Genomic DNA, 18,015 nt, shown 5'->3' with positions numbered 1-18,015 from the left:
CAAGATGAGAAGTTGAACCCAGATGATCTTGTAGGGCCAGAAAGTGAAGACGTGCTTGAAGAAAAATAAGATGCCATCTAAAGGACACAGGAACCAACTTGTAAGAGCTCCCGATGGCCAAAACTGGAATAATCTTATCATAATAATATTGAATTATAGCCCAAAGAATATAAGGTAAGTATCTATAAGACCGTACTGATATAAATAAATATGTGGGGAAGGGACAAATTTTCCTTATAGAAGAATTCCAGTTAGTAAATGTAGAAGGGATGGGGAAATAGAAAATCCTCATTAGAATATCACAGTAATAATTACTGCAGGAAAGATTCCCCTGTGAATACTAAAATTAGTGGGGAAAACTTGAAAGAGAGAAATAAAATATTTGCATAGTCTCCAAGCAACTCTGCGAAAGTAACACCAATTACCATGTTGGTTTTCACCTATGACCACAAGTTCTTTGATACTCTCCTTTCCAGGAGGTGGAGTTTAATTCTCCTCCCTTTCTAAATCTGTGACTTTCTTCTAAGGAATAGTGTGTAAAAAGAGAAAAATGATAACTGCAGCGGGAACACCTGGACAGCACTTTAACTAAGTGATCAAAGTTAACATTGCCAGTAATGAGTCATGCTGGTATGTGCTCCCTGATATGAAGTGACAAGAAGGGCAGACTACATCTCTGTGGTATTCTTCCCCCAAATCCATTACCTTCATCTAATCATAATAAAAACATCACACAGGCCCAAAGTGAGGGATATTCTGAAAGAAACTTAACTACTACTCTTCAAAAGTGGCAAGCCCATGAAAGACAAGGAAAGAACTGTCACAGATTGGAGGAGATGAGGAGCCACGATGACTAAATGCAATGTGGTACCCTGGACTGGATTCTGGAAGAGAAAAGGAATAGAAGTGGAATAACTGAGGAAATTCAAATAAAATGGACAGTGCAGTTAATATTACTATACCACTATAAAAAATACTATGTTAATTACTATACATAGTATATGACAGAATGTTAATTTCTTAAGTTTTGACAAACACAGCCTGGTTATGTAATATGCTAAACTTATAGAAAGGTGGATAGAGAGTATCTGGAACTCTGTTCTATTTTTATAACTGTTCCCATAAGCTAAAATTATTTCAAAATAAAAAAATAAAAACTGTATACTAAAAACGTATTATTTATCTTTGCACATATATATTAGGGGAAAAAAATTATACTCCAGAATGTTAACATTTTGGGTGGCACAATTAGTGTTGAGTAAATATTTTAGCTTATGTTTTCTAATGTGCTTATAATGAGCATGTTTTACTTCTGTAATAAAAATAAATAAAAATGGGATAATACATATTCTTTGGTAACCTGCTCTTTTCCACTATGAACATCTTCCCATCTCAATAAAAACACATCTGCATTATTAACAGTTGGTTTTATACAGTTGAAAGGATGTACCTTAATTTATATAGCATACACTTTAACTGGTTTGAATTTTCAGGTTTTTTTACCCCATTTCTAATTCATTTTCTTTGAATCTACTTATTTATATCCTTATCAGTCTCCTGACTTTGTTAAAATGTTTCTGGTTTATTGTTTGCTTTGCTACTTACCTTTTCCGTGGCTAATCAGAGGCTTTCATATTTTTAGATGGTCAAGCCTACTTAACCTTTTCCTTCATTACTTCTGCTCTTAGGAAACCTATTAAATTCTTCCTGCACTCTAAAATTGTAAGACAGAGGTGCTGGGTTGTATTGCTTCCATAATTTTTTACTCCTCCCTCCCTGTGGGAAGAGCACACCATTCCCATTTCACTGATGTTGGGCTTGTCCTAGCCTGTGCTTTGGCCTATGGTACCCGAGTGGACAAGATGTTCACCACAATCAAGCAGGTGCTTCAAAAAGTATTTCCCCTTTCCCTTTGCTACAATAATGACAGGACTCAAAGAGTTGCTCCTCCTTTGGCTGGGAGCATGTGGAGGAGAGCCATACCATGACCTGCAGCTGCCGAAATGTAACATAAGTGTTGGTTTTTTTAAAATAAATAAATTTATTTATGGCTGCGTTGGGTCTTTGTTGCTGCACGCGGGCTTTCTCTAGTTGCGGCGAGCGGGGGCTACTCTTTCTTGAGGTGCGCGGGCTTCTCTCATTGCGGTGGCTTCTCTTGTTGCACGGCACGGGCTCCGGTAGCTGTGGCACATGGGCTTAGTTGCTCTGCGGCACGTGGGATCTTCCTGGACCAGGGATCAAACCCGTGTCCCTTGCATTGGCAGGTGGATTCTTTTTTTTTAAAGAAGATGTTGGGGGTAGGAGTTAATTAATTAATTTTTGCTGCGTTGCGTCTTGGTTTCTCTGTGAGGACTTTCTCCAGCTGTGCAAGCCACTCTTCATCGCGGTGCGCGGGCCTCTCACTATTGCGGCCTCTTGTTGCAGAGCACAGGCTCCAGACGCGCAGGCTCAGTAGCTGTGGCTCACGGGCCCAGTTGCTCCGTGGCATGTGGGATCCTCCAGACCAGGGCTCGAACCCGTGTCCCCTGCATTAGCAGGCAAACTCTCAACCACCGCGCCACAAGGGAAGCCCAGCAGGTGGATTCTTAACCACTGCGCCACCAGGGAAGTCCCTGTTGTTCTAAGACACAGGTTTTTGCGGTATGCGGGCCTCTCACTGTTGTGGCCTCTCCCGTTGTGGAGCACAAGCTCCGGACGCGCAGGCTCAGCGGCCATGGCTCACGGGCCCAGCTGCTCCGCGGCATGTGGGATCTTCCCGGACTGGGGCACGAACCCGTGTCCCCTGCATCGGCAGGCGGACTCTCAACCACTGCGCCACCAGGGAAGCCCTATCTTCATTTTTGAGTAAATGGCAATTTGAATGTTATAGAATTTGGGGAATCACAACTTTTTCTTATCAAGTTTAGAAGACAGGCTGTGTTTGAGGCACATAGGGACATTTATCCTAGTGAATATGTTCAGGAGGAGAGTGCTTCTCTAACTTTTCCACCTAAGTAACCATAATGGCAGAGGAAACTAAATATGGGAGCACAGTCCAAAGCAACTGCTGCTGGTGTGAATTATATCTTTAAGTTTACCTTAAAAATGTTTTTTCTCTCAAATTTTTGAGCCAAATAAATATTCAAGGAAAGCATTCCATGTTCGCCTCTTGGTGCTACGTACCTCCAGCACACTGCCATGTGTTCTTGTCTGAGAGGCAGAGCAGGAGATGATGGTTGAATCTGACAGGTAGCAGGTGCACAGGCTTTGGTGCCAGAGCAAGGCTCATATCTCAGTTCTACCCATTTTTTAAAAGGTGTGACCTTTGGCAAAATATTTACCTTCTTTCTGAACCGTATCTCCTCTGTAAAGTGGACATAAGCTTCTCTCTCATTGTGGGCAGAACTAATAAAATATGTAAAGAAATGAGGTATCGTGTCCAGCACATACCAGGACCTAAATAAATAATATCTCAAGGGAAAGGTCAAAGTCAGAGTATATATTAGGTGGTATCAACATATAGACGATGCCTGAAATACATAGGTATGGATGAAAGTTTCAAGGGAAAATTTGAAAAGTAGTCAGAAAACCAGGTGAGTAAGCCGAAGAAGAGTTTAGAGAAATGAGCAGTCAAAAGTGTCAAATACTCCCAGTAAAGGTAAAATAAAATGAAAAGAGAATACTAGATTTGCCAAATGGGAAGGTATCTGTACCTTTTAATAGACACTGGAGTGGTATGGTGGGCACAGAAGCCAGATTCTAGTGAATGGAAGTTGAAAAAGTAGAAGCAGCAGGTATCTGGGAATAAAGGGAAAAGGAACTATACCAGAGTCAATGGGAAGTTTCCTTATAGTGAAATTAAATCCAAGCCAAAGTATTTTATTAAAGAGTTCACAGTAAGTCAGGTGGCTTCCCTGAATATCTCAAGCAAGCAGAGGTTGTTAGGAATTGTAGCTCTGTGTTCCGTGTCCCCAGCTTGGCGTGCATGTGGCTGGTGTGTGTGTGTGGGGGGGGGGGGGGGGGGGAGGGGGCGGGGCGGGAGAATCATAAATCGCACGAAGAGGAAAAGGAGAATTTGGTATGCCTGTCAAATTAATGTGCTTTCATAAATGGGCAGCCCTCTATACACCAGAGCAGACAAGAAGCTGCAGTGCTGCCTCCTCACCCACTACAATTAAGCTGCTTCTTAAGTGATTTCTGTGTAAGGGGAAAGGTTTCTGTTCCATAGAGCCAAACTACACAGACATAATCTGAAGTCCTTTGTTGCTTTCATAATCAAGAGATGTATTTTTTACCTGACTGCTCTGTTGTGTCTGCTGAGAACTGGTTTCTTCAGTAAATGTTCTCGTCTTAAACTTTATAACCTAGCCTTTACTTGAGACTTCTAATCAGACTTGCTTCTAATTTTCAAAAGGGTTACTTACACATTTCCTTACAAACATTAAAAAAGTTTAAAACACAGTTTAATTTATATTTTAAAATACATTTAAATATGAACACAGCTTTTATGCTTCTGTTTATTATTGTAGCTTACTTAAAATCACAGATTGATGGAGCACAAATGAAATAAGTTACTCAGCTTGTTTCCAACTCTTTTCCTAATAATCTGGAAAAAACTGTGCCGTTTCTGCCTAGGTGTAATTCACCAACATTCTATAACAGCTAGGAATATTTTAGGAATGAAAGAGGTTGATCTAAGCTGAAACATGAAATTGCACAAAAACAGACACTTCAACAGAGCACTGCAGTTACAAAGTGCTTTCAAAGGAATTATCTTACTTGACCCACATATTTGACCCCCAGAGTAACCCTCTGGGTGCGTAGTGGGATCCTGTTTTACAAAGGAGAAAACTGGAGTTTAGAAGGTTATGTTCTTCTAAAGTCACAGCAAAAGGGGTAGATCTAGGACTTGAATCCACATCCTCTAAGTTCAACCTCTATGTTTCTTTCACTTTATCACAGCAGTTGAAGAATCTTGAGGTGAAAAGCAGTGGAATATTTTCACTGTTTCAAACTTTTAATATCTTTATTTTCATTTTCTTTATTTTGTCTTAGGTCATTTCTATATCTTAAGCTAAATATTTAAATCCTAAACTAAATAAATAAAAATACTAAGGTAAATGTAAGTAAAAAAATTTTTATTACGTTTTTTTGATGACAAAGCCATTTAGAGCTATGAATTTACTTTATGGGAATAACTTTCCCACATTTAATAAATTTTTGATATGTAGCATTTTCATTGCTGAAGACTAGTTCTATTTTAAGATTTTTGTCAATAATAAGATATTCTCGGCATTAATCTATTTTTGAAGAATCTTTCTTTAGGTGTTAAATTGTTATTATTTTGAGTAAAGATAATATGCATTAAAACTTAGACTGGCCATCATACATTTACCTATTACAAATACATTTAATATAAATAAAACTTAACACTTAATTTTAATATATATATATATACATAAAACTCTTAATCTTAACAATACTACTCATGAAAAGAAACAATTTTAAATAACCTAGTTAGTTGGTTGAAGCAATAGTGAAAACATAGCAAAGTTGTGCGTTAAATCTCCCATGGGGAAATTGCATGAAAGAAAACTATTCTATCATCAAAGATGGACCCATAATCCCATTAGCCATCTCATAAGTGCAGCTTATGAGAAGCTAAATAAAGAAGTTTTAGCAAGATCCATCAATTTTACCAGAAAAATATCTCAATGCAAAGATCCTATTGTCAGCAGATGTTAAAGACACACATCTGGCAGAATCTGAAAATATGCCTGACCTACAACAATATAAGTAAATGCAATGTATGTACCTGTTCTTCATGAGGCGAACCTCTCTCTTTCGTGCTGCTTCTTCAGCAGGTTGTGTAGGAAGTGCTGGGGAGGACGCCATAACAACTCCAGGGGCAATGGTGCTAGTGGGTGCTGTGCGAATCTGGTATGTTTGTACATCTCCAGAGGCAGCTGAAAAGAAAAACAGTGAGCATGGTGTAAGACACTGAACCACTGTGACTTGGTAAAACTACGTGTCAATCATCAATCTAAACATATATTTTGGATTAAAAGGAAAAAAAGGAACAGATGATTCTGACTAAAATGTTGAAAGAATCAGCACTCTTTGGGACATTACTCAGAAATTAATTCCCAATTTAATGTATTTACTAGTATAGTCACTTGGATGAAAGAGGTCTTAACTTATGTCTGCTGGGTCTTATATTTATCTTTCATTGGAATGTAGTTCTATTCTGTTGTTAACATGCTTACCAACCTTAAGTCTAAAAGGTAAGTGGGGCACAGCCTGGATGATCTTCCTAGATAGAGTATAGTCCTCAATGTCTTCCTTTGATATTGGTAAATTCATATTAAAAAATTTCAAGTAGACTCTTGCCACGACATAAAAACGACCATGATTTTTCATAAAATAGCAAAATGGAAGAGAAAATAAAGCATAATGGTCAACTATTATAAATTCCTAATTGTAACAAAACAAAGTATGAAAAAGTGTACCATTTGATGCCAATTATATTACTTGTAAGCATTGTTTTAATGTAAATGATAACGGCTGAACAAACTGAAGTTTTACTTTTCTAACTAAATGATCCATCATTTGTGAAAAGAAAAAGTCTCTATTTGTCAAATCGCTTCTAAAAACAGCTTAATAATATGCCCTCCTAGGAATAAGAAACCTAACATTATCTGAGAGAATTTGAAGCTCTTTATAAAATCATCCATATTTGTTATTAATATCAATTAAAATGTGTAGTTTGAGTGGAAAAGATTTATATACTAAACATGTTACCATCTTCAAACTGACGTTCAGAATTCAAATTCACTGACATCCTGCTTTACAATTTTTGAGTACCTGCATGTAAAGTGAAAAGTTGTTTTACTCCCATTAATAAGCAAAATATTATCTTCTTCAAATATTATTTGTTTAGTAACAGAAAATATTCTGTAAATACATTAGGGCCCTTTAAATAAATTATGACTCACTAGTTGGTGTTTTAGAATTATTCAAAATTAATCATCCATGGTGAAGGGGCACATCTGTCATTACCTAACAGAGGCAAAACATATTTTTAATAAAAATATTTTAGAAACAGATTTATTATTATTTCCTTAATATGCAAATTTTAAATGTGGCATAAATCATATTCTTAAAATATTCAAGTGAATTCAAAGAAAAATGGTCAACTCCCATCCATAAAGATTTCTGAAACAAATAGGAAGAAAACAAAAAAATTAAAACAAAACAAAACAGAAAAAAGCTATTTCTATAATTCACCATGGATTTAACTACTTTTGCTCATAGACCAGGAGACTTACACACTGGTATAAGATTTTTCAGAATATAATGCTATCCTTTGAAATAGAAAATGATGATCTTAGAAATGAAGATGTAAATTTCTTTTGACTTAAAAGCAGAGGAACAGAATTTTGAACCTCCAAAGATTCTTATCAGTGATTTAGTACAACTTTTCATTTGACACATGAAAAAAAAATGAGGCCCAGGGAGGCTGGGTCTTACTCACAAAGGTCACAAAGTGAATCTATATATATTTAGATTTAGAATCTATCTTTTTTTAACTCCTAATTTTATTTTCTTTCCCTCTAACCTACCTCATTTCTCCTATATCCAATAAAGATAGATGTTATATTTTTAAAACTGAAAATAGTTGTTTTTATGCCATGACATTTTGGTCCAATTGGAATAATGGAAGAAGAGTTCATGGAAAACAGTATCTATAATGAAGAAAAATAAACTATATTTTAATAGTGCTTTGCAGTATCATACTTACTTTTTCTGAGTCTATAAAATTTTAACTTTTCAAAGAATTTACCACACCTGTGAATTCTGAATTCTCTTACCTTGAACAACAACTTGGTTGCTGGGCACTAAGATCTGCTGTCCATCAGTGGTCTGTGCATACTGTAGGATGGTAGTACCCGGCTGAGTGGCAGCTGCATTGGTCATGGTTAATGTCTGCAGGCCCTGTACCCCATCGGTACCATTGTTAGCCAGCTGTATTGCTCCTCCCTGGGTAATGGCAACTAAAACCCAATGGATTTTATTATTACAAGTTTAATTAATACCATGTAAGTCTTATACACACACTAAATTCAAAGCACAATAATTTGCAAGGCATAATCTAGGAGAAATTATTACAGCAAATAACATCACCAAGAAGGATTTTGTATACTCAAGTAACTTTCTGCTCAGGAAACCTATATCCAATTTCAAGAATACAAATGTACTCTATGAACATTATAATTTACAGTAATGTCAGTTAACAAATAAAAAATGAGAAAATGTTAAATTCCACTTGAAGTTACTTGGTTCACAAGAAGTACCACTCTGTGACCCACACTTCCTTTATTCTGGCATTAACTACATAATATTTTCCTTCTCTACGTTCATGTACTTATTAGCACAGATATGGGCATGTAACAGGCACCCAATAAATGATTATTTAATTCATAATTAATAAAGCAGTTCAGTAGTGCATTCTGTTCTCTAACTCGGTTAGCAATGCATGAAGTGTAACAAAAGTCCACTCAATGGAACAACGGAAATGTCCTATGGAACTTAATTATCACAGACCTCTTGTGGAGTTTAAAATTAGAGCCCAAGATCATAATTTAGAAAAAAATATTTTACTGCTATTTCTAAGTTCAAGCATTCTCATGTAGGATCCGTTGATTATTCACTAATTAATCATACTTGTCATTTATCTTTTACAAAGGAATCAACTTTGGCTCATACTAGTAGACATTTCACTTTATAAAAAACCTCAATTAACCTTTATGCTACAGTACATGTAAAAAGTTAATAAGATACTTTCCCTGTTAAAAGTTTTCCAAAAAGAGAAGGACTAAAAATCACAATATTACATATAAAATTGCATAATGGATTTTAACTAAGTCAACATGTCTGATTTGAGCATGTTACTTTTTGTCTGTTAGAAGGAAATTAGTTTGGGATCAACTGTCAGCTAGCTCTGGGTAACTAATATCCTGAGTCATCTATGTATGAAAAACTGGATTATTTACTGTTCAATCAAGAAATAATAACCGTTAATGGCTGTGATTTGGTTTAGTAAATAATACTTGTGGAAATTAAGATACTGGCATATACAATCTACCCACATTAGCTAATCCCATAAATTTTACTTATCTTAGACAAGGAGAAAAAAAGGAATATGTAAAAACTATTCTGAGATTAATACTTCAGGATAACTTGAAAGAATCAGGTTAACAGAATCAAACCACAATTTCTCAAATAGAGTTAATAAGCAAATTCCACTGTATTCAATGCACACAACTTTCTTCTTGACTACATACCAATGAACTCAAGGTGGGAGGAAAGAAGGAAACTAGAAATCAGGAGATCTGGGCTCTAGTCCAAGTTCCATCACTAAACTGTTATTTGAATCTGTTATCTCTTCTGTAAAAATAAAAATATCTGGTTCTAGCCACTAAGTACAATTGTTATAAAAATCAAATGAGATCATGTATATATGAAAGTACTCTGAATAACTCAAGTCTGAGCCTATCAAACATTGTTTTTCTCTTAATAGTTATATACTTCATATTCCAAAAGGACTTAAGATAGCTTTCAATAAAATAAGAAGAAAAAGATAGAAATCAAGCAACTGATATATCTTTAGGTGTGTATAATGATTCTACCACAAAATCTAGAAGAAGGAAAAGAGTATAATTAAACAAACCCAGCTGAGATTCTGAGGAGCCACAATGAAAACAGTTTCAGTTAGTGAAATAAAATATGTTTTTCTAACTAAGAATAAAATCTCTCAAACAAGACTTTATTATCAGGGACTGTGAACCAAGTAATGGACAAAACTAATAATAGTATTAGTTAAAAAAAAAAAAACAATTTATTGAAGGAGTACAAATTGGTGTAGCCACTGCGAAGGGTAATTGGGCAGGCTGGCTTGGCTTCAACAATTCCACTCTTTAGATGCTATCCCCACTGACAGGACAGGATACTACATATATAAAAGAATGTTCAGGTAGCATTGTTTCAAACAGTAGAAATGTCCTAAATATTCATCAGTGTGTGATTGTTAAATAAATTTTATATTTTACAGTGAAACACAATGTAGCTATTAAAAGAAACTACATACATAACTATATATGCATATATTTGTCTATGGTATATAAATAATGTAGGTCTCACTTGTATAAAAATACATGACACATGTATGTATAAACAGAATGAAAAAGAATGGAAGGATATATACCAAACTCTAATGGGGAGGGATGGAAAGGGTTTTTACTTTTTATTAACACTAAAAACCTCTACCATTTGAATTTTTACAACCATATATTTCTTTTGTAAGTTAAGAAACAAATAAATATTGTATATGTAAGTGGTCGTTATACTGATTCTTAACGACAATCAAGAACATAATGTTAAATCAGTTCCATCAAGGTCCTATGTGCACATACAGAGAATAAGGGATAAAGATAATGTATAAAGCTTTTAAAATCTCAAAGTATTAACCTCTAAAACTAGCAACTGTCAGTTGCCAAATTAAACATCTATTTTTCTCAGCTTCACCTCCCTCAACTTCACTTCCCTATTTGAGATTTTGATATGCCTCTTTCCTAAAGAGCATGCTTTCTATTTCTAGTTCAAGTGAGAATTGCTGTGGTGAGTGAATCTGTTACTAACAGGAGTATGCTGTATCCCTCAAGCGTGGTGAAGTTGAAGAAAAAAAAGTTCACATATCAAGGTCTTAGAACACACACCTTGAATAACTCAAATTATTTGGATATAAGGCTAAAAAATACACACATACATATAGATAGATAGTATCTATTTCTGCCAACAAAGAACTTAAGAAGGAAAAGAATGAGTGAACTCTAATGAGCTTACAGAATGGACAAGAAGCTTAGTCAGAAATGCCTGCCTTCTACTTACTATTAAAAGTTTCAGCTTTGGTTGAGCTAAAAAGTCTGCTACTTGTTTTTAATTCAGTTGGAATGCAATTAGTTATACAAACCAAGGCTGAGCTGTAAATGGAAAACTATGAACTTGGGAGTCAAACTTTTACACATATTTCTGACACAGACTACCCCAGGGCATTAGAAAACCAATGCAGCAAGAGTTTCAATGTGTACATTTAATTTGTAATTAAGGAAGACAGGGAGGAAAACTATATAATGGGTAGCACTGGATTTAATGAACAAATCAAAATGAAGACATCAATGTGTGAGGCACTTTGGGAGGCAGAAAGATATTGGGAAAAGAGGAAAAAGGTACCATTCACACAAATGCCTTTGATCAAACAAAAGCAGAACTCAAAAGTTCTTTATAACAGATTTAGGTGAAAGATAAGAAGAGAGACCCAAGTGTCAGAGACATCAGAGAAATGGAAACTTTGATAATTCTGCAAAAGAAATCTTTGCTTTCTGTGCAACAAAAAACAAAGTGCCCTCTTAATTTCAGCAGTCCTTATGCTCACATTATTACAACTCACTACACTACCTTTTATCTTAAAAGGAATAATAATTAAATGTGCTGGTAGACTGCAAACAAGCCTCTCCACCCCACCGTGAAACGTCAATATGATTTAAAAATGCTACTTTTAGAAAGAAAGATGAATTATTAAAATAGATGAATAATGAGACCATTTTTGGCCTTAAACATAATCAAAGAATGATTATCTGAAAAACTCATGTTTTCTATTAACATCATATGCTATATGAGGACTGAAATACAGAGTTTCAAGCAGTGGTTTGAAAAACTTGTAAGACTCTCCATGCATCTGCACAAAACAAAGGGCCATTTAAAGGTCTTACATACCTAAGCAATCCTAACTAAACCCTGAAGGAAAGAAAATACTTCTGTTACAAAACTTTGCATATAAGTAAAGGAAATATAATGACAACCAAGATTTAGAAAAGAGCTGGCACTTATAAGATTACTGTAAGGAAAATGCAGTCATTAGTTTTTCATTGCACTTTCCAAAACAGAAATATCTATTACTCACTATACTGTCCACTGCTAGTTTGGTAAATCGGAGTTGGCACCGTTACAGTGGTGATGGCAGGTGCTGAAGTCTCCTCTTCAGACTTCTCTTCTTCAATCCTTGGCACTCCTGGTGCATCAGAAGATAAGTCATTCAAAATTTTCCTAGAAAAATAGAGAACTATATCAATTAAAACAAAAGTAACATTTACTGGCTAAATACAAAGAAGAGGAAAAGATCAGAAAACTGGCAGAAAGCTGATAGTGCTTAAGAGAGAATTTTTAAATTTTACAGTTAAAAAATTTACAATAATAAACAATAAAATTTGCAACAATAAACTAAAAATGGATCAGGGATGCACATGTCAAAACCATATGAGGACTAGAAAAAACAGATGCATTTCTCTTTAAAATGAACATAAAGAAAGACTATGATTCAAAATCCAGGTACAATTAAAGAAGAGATTAATAAAACTGACTACAGGAAAAAAACGCTTTTTTATGACAAAGAACACCAAAAATAAAGTCAAAGATGATCAAACATACTAGGAGAAAATGTTCACATATATTACAGATAAAGGTCCAATATCCCTAACATACAAATAACTCCTGAAAACTAAGGGGAAAAAAAGACCAAAAACCTGATTTTTAACTTCTCAACTCTCAGATTGGTAAAAATAAAAAAAAGTATAACAATACAGTCTGTTAGCAAAGCTGTGAGAAAATACATGCTCTTGTATATTGCTGTTAGAAGTATAAAACTGGCACAACCCTTATGGAGGGAATTTGGGAAACCAAATGTGTTTACACAGCAATCTTACTTCCAGGAATTTACCCTTAAAATATACTTCCAACAGTACAAAATAAATATGCATAGGATTAATCATGGCAGCATCGACTGCAACTGCAAAAGACTAGAAACAATCTCCATGCTCACATATACGAGAATGGTTGAATAAACTATGGCTCATCCAAATAATGGATATAGCATGGTACCTTTTGTATACGAATGAAGGTGAAATAAGAAAATAAGAAAATACTTGTGTATCTGTTCATCTGCTCAAGAAAAAAAGTCAGAAAGGATAAACTAGATGGAGTTCAATTTGATTAGTTATCTACTGGGGGTGGGTGGGAAAAAAGTAAAAAAGGATGGGTGGAGGGACACTTCTGAGTGTGTGTGTGTGTATATGTACAATTCTGACTTTTGGAACCATGTTAATGTTTTACATATTCAAAGAAAGAAAGTAATTATCAACAAGGATGGCAGAAGAATTCTAAAATGGAAAACAAACAAAAACAAATGAATCTTACCACATTTCAAATGAATAACATAATCACAGAAGAGGGGAAAAAAATACTAACCCAAGTAATTTTTGAAATCTTAAATTTCTAACAAACCAGTTTGAAACTTAGCCTTAACCATCTACCAAAAATTTCCCCCTTATGTAGTTATTGTAACAAATTACATCTTCATGCCTTGTGTGTTCATTAACAGATTTATAATTATTGTTTTATGCATTTGCCTTTCAAATCATGGGAGAAAAGAAGAGTTACAAAGTAAAACTATAATAATACTGGCTTTTATATATTTATGTATGTAATTACCTTTATTGGTACTGTAGAAAATATTCTTACAGTTGTTTTTTTAAAAAAATAATTCCCCAGATTATATTTCTCATTTGTAAGATTTCTTACTCATTCTTTTCCACATCTGCCTGTTCCTATTTAGTAAACTTCTATTTTTACTGTAAGGATGGTTTTCTCTCTTTGCAAACAAGATACAAAACTATTTTAAACAGCTTGGAAACTGACAGCTGGTCAATACATCATGATTTGGGTATCACTGTTCTAGAACACTTGTTTTTCAAACTTCAGTATACAAAAGAAGCTCTTGAAAAGCATGTTAAAACACAGACAGATTCCTGGGTCCCCTCCCTAGAGATTCTAATTCATTAGATATGGGCTATGGGCCTGAGAATTTGCATTTCTAACCAGATGCTGATTTACCAGTCTGGGCTGTGGACCATATTTTGAGTAGTATTGGTCTTTAGAGCAATGTTTTTCAAACTCAAGTCATAACCCCTATGTGGGCCATGAAAACAATTAAGCATGTTGCAACCAACATAAACAATAAATAAAAAACAGCTAAGCATCACACATGATAAGGATGAGTATTGCTTTGTATTAATTTTTGCTTCAGATCCCTATATATAGGTATATACGTGTGTGTGTACATACACACCTATATATAATGAAGAAAGAGAGAACTGTAAAGATATATTCCTTATTGTGGTTTAAAAAAAGTTTAAAAGCTACTTTTCTAGACCTACAAATAAATCTACTTCTCTTCTGCACGAAGCCAGCAATCATTCTCAGTCTTTTTCTCCAGTTTTTCAAATTGTTGCTCCAGACCATCCTGGACATTCTCCGCTCAAGAAAGTTCACTTTCTCTTAAAGTGTATTCCAAATGTGGTCTGAGCAGTGGGATTAATTCCCTCCCTTAATCTAGACACTAGGTTTTTTTTTTTTTTAAACCAACATAGCCTTACAGCATATTGGCTTTTTTGGCAACCACATCTAATCAATGATAATTAAAAGAGCATAATTATATTTTTTAGATGAATTCTTAATCCAGAATCCTATACTTGAATAATCGATTTTATTTTAAACTCAAGCTCAGAAATTTTACAGTTATCGCCAACATTTCATCCTATTTGTTTCAATCTATTTCCCTTGGCTGCTATGATCTTTCAAGGTTCTTATTCTACCACCTATTAGGGTACTTAGCCCTTTAGTTTCTGTCATTTGCAAATCTGATAAGCACGGCCTCTATGTTTTCAGCTAAATTGCTGGTAAAAATAGCAAGCCAGATGAGAGCAAGTGAGAACCCTTCAAGGATTTCCTCTGGGTAAAAACTGATCACTATAAAGCTGGGCTGTTCCAATAAAAACCAGTATGTATTATTTAATTCCCATTTCTCCAACTTCACAAAAACATCCTAAGAATTTTGTTAAAGATCTTGTTATAATCAAGACATAGAGGCTAGGTTTCAAGAGTTCATAAACCAAAAGCAAAATAATGGTATACTCCACTATGGAGGTTTGATTATAAGGGAAGATATTATCATCTTTCATAAAAGTTAACGCTTTCTCTATACATGTGTGGTCTCAGGCATCTTTTATTTGATTCGTAACTGAAGTGCTATATAATGATTTTTGCTGGGATATACACTATAAGCCAATTAAAGGCAAATAAAAGATTTTTTTTCAACATAAAACTCATATAAGGTCTACAGCTAAGATTTGCCTAGAATTTATATATAGAGAAGCCATGTAGCTTGTTTCTTAGTACCAGGTTGAATCTGCTTCAGGATCAAATATCTTATATACTAACATGAGATACATTTCGAAGTTAAAAGATAAAACTAGCTATATTTTGAAAAAATTATGAGTATAAATAAAGGTAACACATACTTGGTAACAAAGAATTTCTTAAGACCTCAAAGTCAATTTACAGGTATTTATTTAGGGTCCTTAATTTATTTGTAAGGATAGAGAAAAGGGCTAGCTTAGCAGCCAAGAAAGTGGGAAAAAAAATTTCAACATCCCTTTGAAAAACAGAAATATATATAAATAGAAATAATTCAGGCTAAAGCAGGGAAGAATAAGTTTGAAGTTCATTAAACTCTGAAGTAAGCTTATGAAGATTTGTGGAACTGCTCTTCCTGGAGATATTTAATATGGAGCCAATTTCTACGTAGTATTAGAAACAGTTTTGGTCCATCTTGGAGGCAAGGCATGGATTTACACAACTTTTGTAGCTGAACACAAAACTACAGTAAGGTGCCCCTAAAATTAGGGAATATCAGCAAAACATCACCCTGAACAACTATTAAATTAACAAGCAGCTATCATGCTAAGTACCATGGCATAAGAAATGTGTTGTGTAGTAGGTAGTGTAGCCTCAGAATTGACATATAGCTAGAAAATGCTATAACCTTATCAAATGTATTCCAATCTTTTTAACAGAAAAGCAGCAGCCAGCAAAGTCTACAAAAACAGAAGAAAAAAAAAAAAATCAGTGTTTATCCAGGACTGTTCAGAGTAAGAAGTGCTCTTATTCTGTACAGTAAGGTTCTACTTATTTGAGAGAAGCAACTCAGGATGAAGAGAAGTATTCTGTATGGTCCTGAATCCAGCAGCTCATTGGCCTTCCGACATCTCTTCATCTGCAACTACATAAGGGTACCTTTATACTTCTGATTCTAAGTTCATTTAACTATTAATTTTCCATACCTGTAGGAAGGCCTCCTTGAAAGAATTTCTCTTCGTTTTTGGGAATCGGTTACACTATCCACTGACTCCTGTGAATCTTCACTTTCTGCAATAGTTGAAATCTGAAAATAAAGAAGAACTTTATCTTGATAATCAAATTTAGTTCTCATAAAACTTTTATGAATTTTAAGAAAAAGTGAAATACAAAAGGACATATATAAACCTTATATGTGATTCAGTAGAAAAAAAATCAGTTTTTATGGGAGACAACCATACCATCCCTTTCCTCTCCCCTTTACTCATCCTACAGAAGTCAGAGGACCTAAAATTTTTTCGTCAAAACCAGCCTAATCTCTTTCAGGACTTCTTGTAATCAACCCAGAATGTATCAATATTACTTGTCAGTTGTTTTCTTACAGTTGTTAGAACAAAACTACCAAGTAAAATAAAGTTTCTGACATGAAAGAAAGAATAAACGACTAAATATTTGGCCATTAAGTCTAGTGACTATACAAATATTTTCCTTTAACTACTGGGTAAATAGTTTTGAATGTATTTACAACTGTACAAGTAAGATCGGTGATCCTTCAACCGTGTTCCAGATGGTTGTTCCTAACAATTTTGGAAGAAGCCCTCTGCTACATATAGACACGTTTCAAAGTTGGCATTCTACAATTTTTATTAAGCAAAACTTCAAGGTAAAGGACTGTGCATTTCTGGAAAGTATCCTTGGATTGAGAAGTAATAAAGGTAAGTTGAATACAGATTTTACATGGGATAATAACAGCAACTAGCATTTACTGAGAACTTACTATGTGCCAGGTGCTATGCTAAAGCATATACATATATTACATTACTCAGTACTCACTAATACTTACAGGAACTTTACGTGCTAGATAAGTACAATTATTATGTCCACTTTACAGATGGAAGAACTGAGGCACAAAGAGTTTAAGTAACTCACCCAAGTCACAAAGCTACGAAGTAGTGGAGTCACTGTCACACTTGACATCTCAATTCTAGACAGCCTTACCAGCATCAAAATCCTGTTGGTTCCAATCTCAAACCAGTTTTGTCAGAAGCAGCAACCCAGGAACGTCTTTAGACCATTTTTAGACTAGAAGTTCACTCATCTAGGCAAGCTTGTCTGTCAAATTTATACTGCCAAGTTTCTCTAGTCTAATCAGCAGGAGCCTCCTGCTCCTTCCTGAACTAGGTGAGCATCATGCTGTAAGAGTGAGAGTTAGATTTAGCCAAGGCAAAAGGGTCTCTGTAGGTTAGCTCCCTGAACAAAATTTATGGCAATGGCAATAAAAATGAACACATTTAGAGGAACTTGAGAAATCAAGTATGTGGTCTGAGCCTAAGGGTTCTGGACAGCAGGTACTCATTTTCACAGAGCTTTGTGATAGACACTCACTTTAAAATGAAATTTGCTAAATCTAGTAATGCTTTACAAAATATGTCTATAATAAAGTAATGTATGTGCCCCTCCAAACACTTTAAAGTATAAACGGTATAGTCTTATAGACCTAAAAATTAACAGGTAACACTGAATGAATCCAGAAATGACTGATAAAAAGATGGACAAGGCTGAATTTAGTCTGTGACTCTCTATAGAGTAATAATGCTATAGTTACTGCCAAAGGAGCACCCAGAACAATTTCCTACTTCTGTAGCTGCTGTTAACTAGCCCACTCAGCATAGTCTCTGCACAGACTTTCTCATAGATGTAGAGTGATGAGTTGTGAAACAGCCTTAGCAG

At 34.8% G+C, this 18,015-nt stretch overlaps 1 protein-coding gene across 5 annotated transcripts in view; it reads right to left on the bottom strand.

Moving 5' to 3' along the window:
• CREB1 (cAMP responsive element binding protein 1) overlaps positions 1-18,015 on the bottom strand; it is a 56,141-nt gene that overhangs the window by 8,120 nt on the left and 30,006 nt on the right. For 4 of the 5 annotated variants that reach the window (XM_082840822.1, XM_082840824.1, XM_082840825.1 and 1 more), the window contains 4 exons: positions 16,272-16,372; positions 11,999-12,141; positions 7,851-8,033; positions 5,795-5,945 (listed from right to left, as the gene is read on the bottom strand). In XM_082840822.1, coding sequence (XP_082696948.1) covers positions 5,795-5,945; positions 7,851-8,033; positions 11,999-12,141; positions 16,272-16,372 — 578 coding nt within the window. Of the gene's footprint in view, positions 1-5,794; positions 5,946-6,780; positions 7,637-7,850; positions 8,034-11,998; positions 12,142-16,271; positions 16,373-18,015 lie in introns of those variants that run through there. The other variant, XM_082840826.1, reaches the window with a different exon arrangement.

Source organism: Leucopleurus acutus (assembly GCF_964270905.1).
Source record: "Leucopleurus acutus genome assembly, chromosome: 6".
Lineage (NCBI taxonomy): Eukaryota > Metazoa > Chordata > Mammalia > Artiodactyla > Delphinidae > Leucopleurus > Leucopleurus acutus.
The sequence above is the reverse complement of the archived record's forward strand: the minus strand, read 5'-3'. Positions and strand labels throughout refer to the sequence as shown.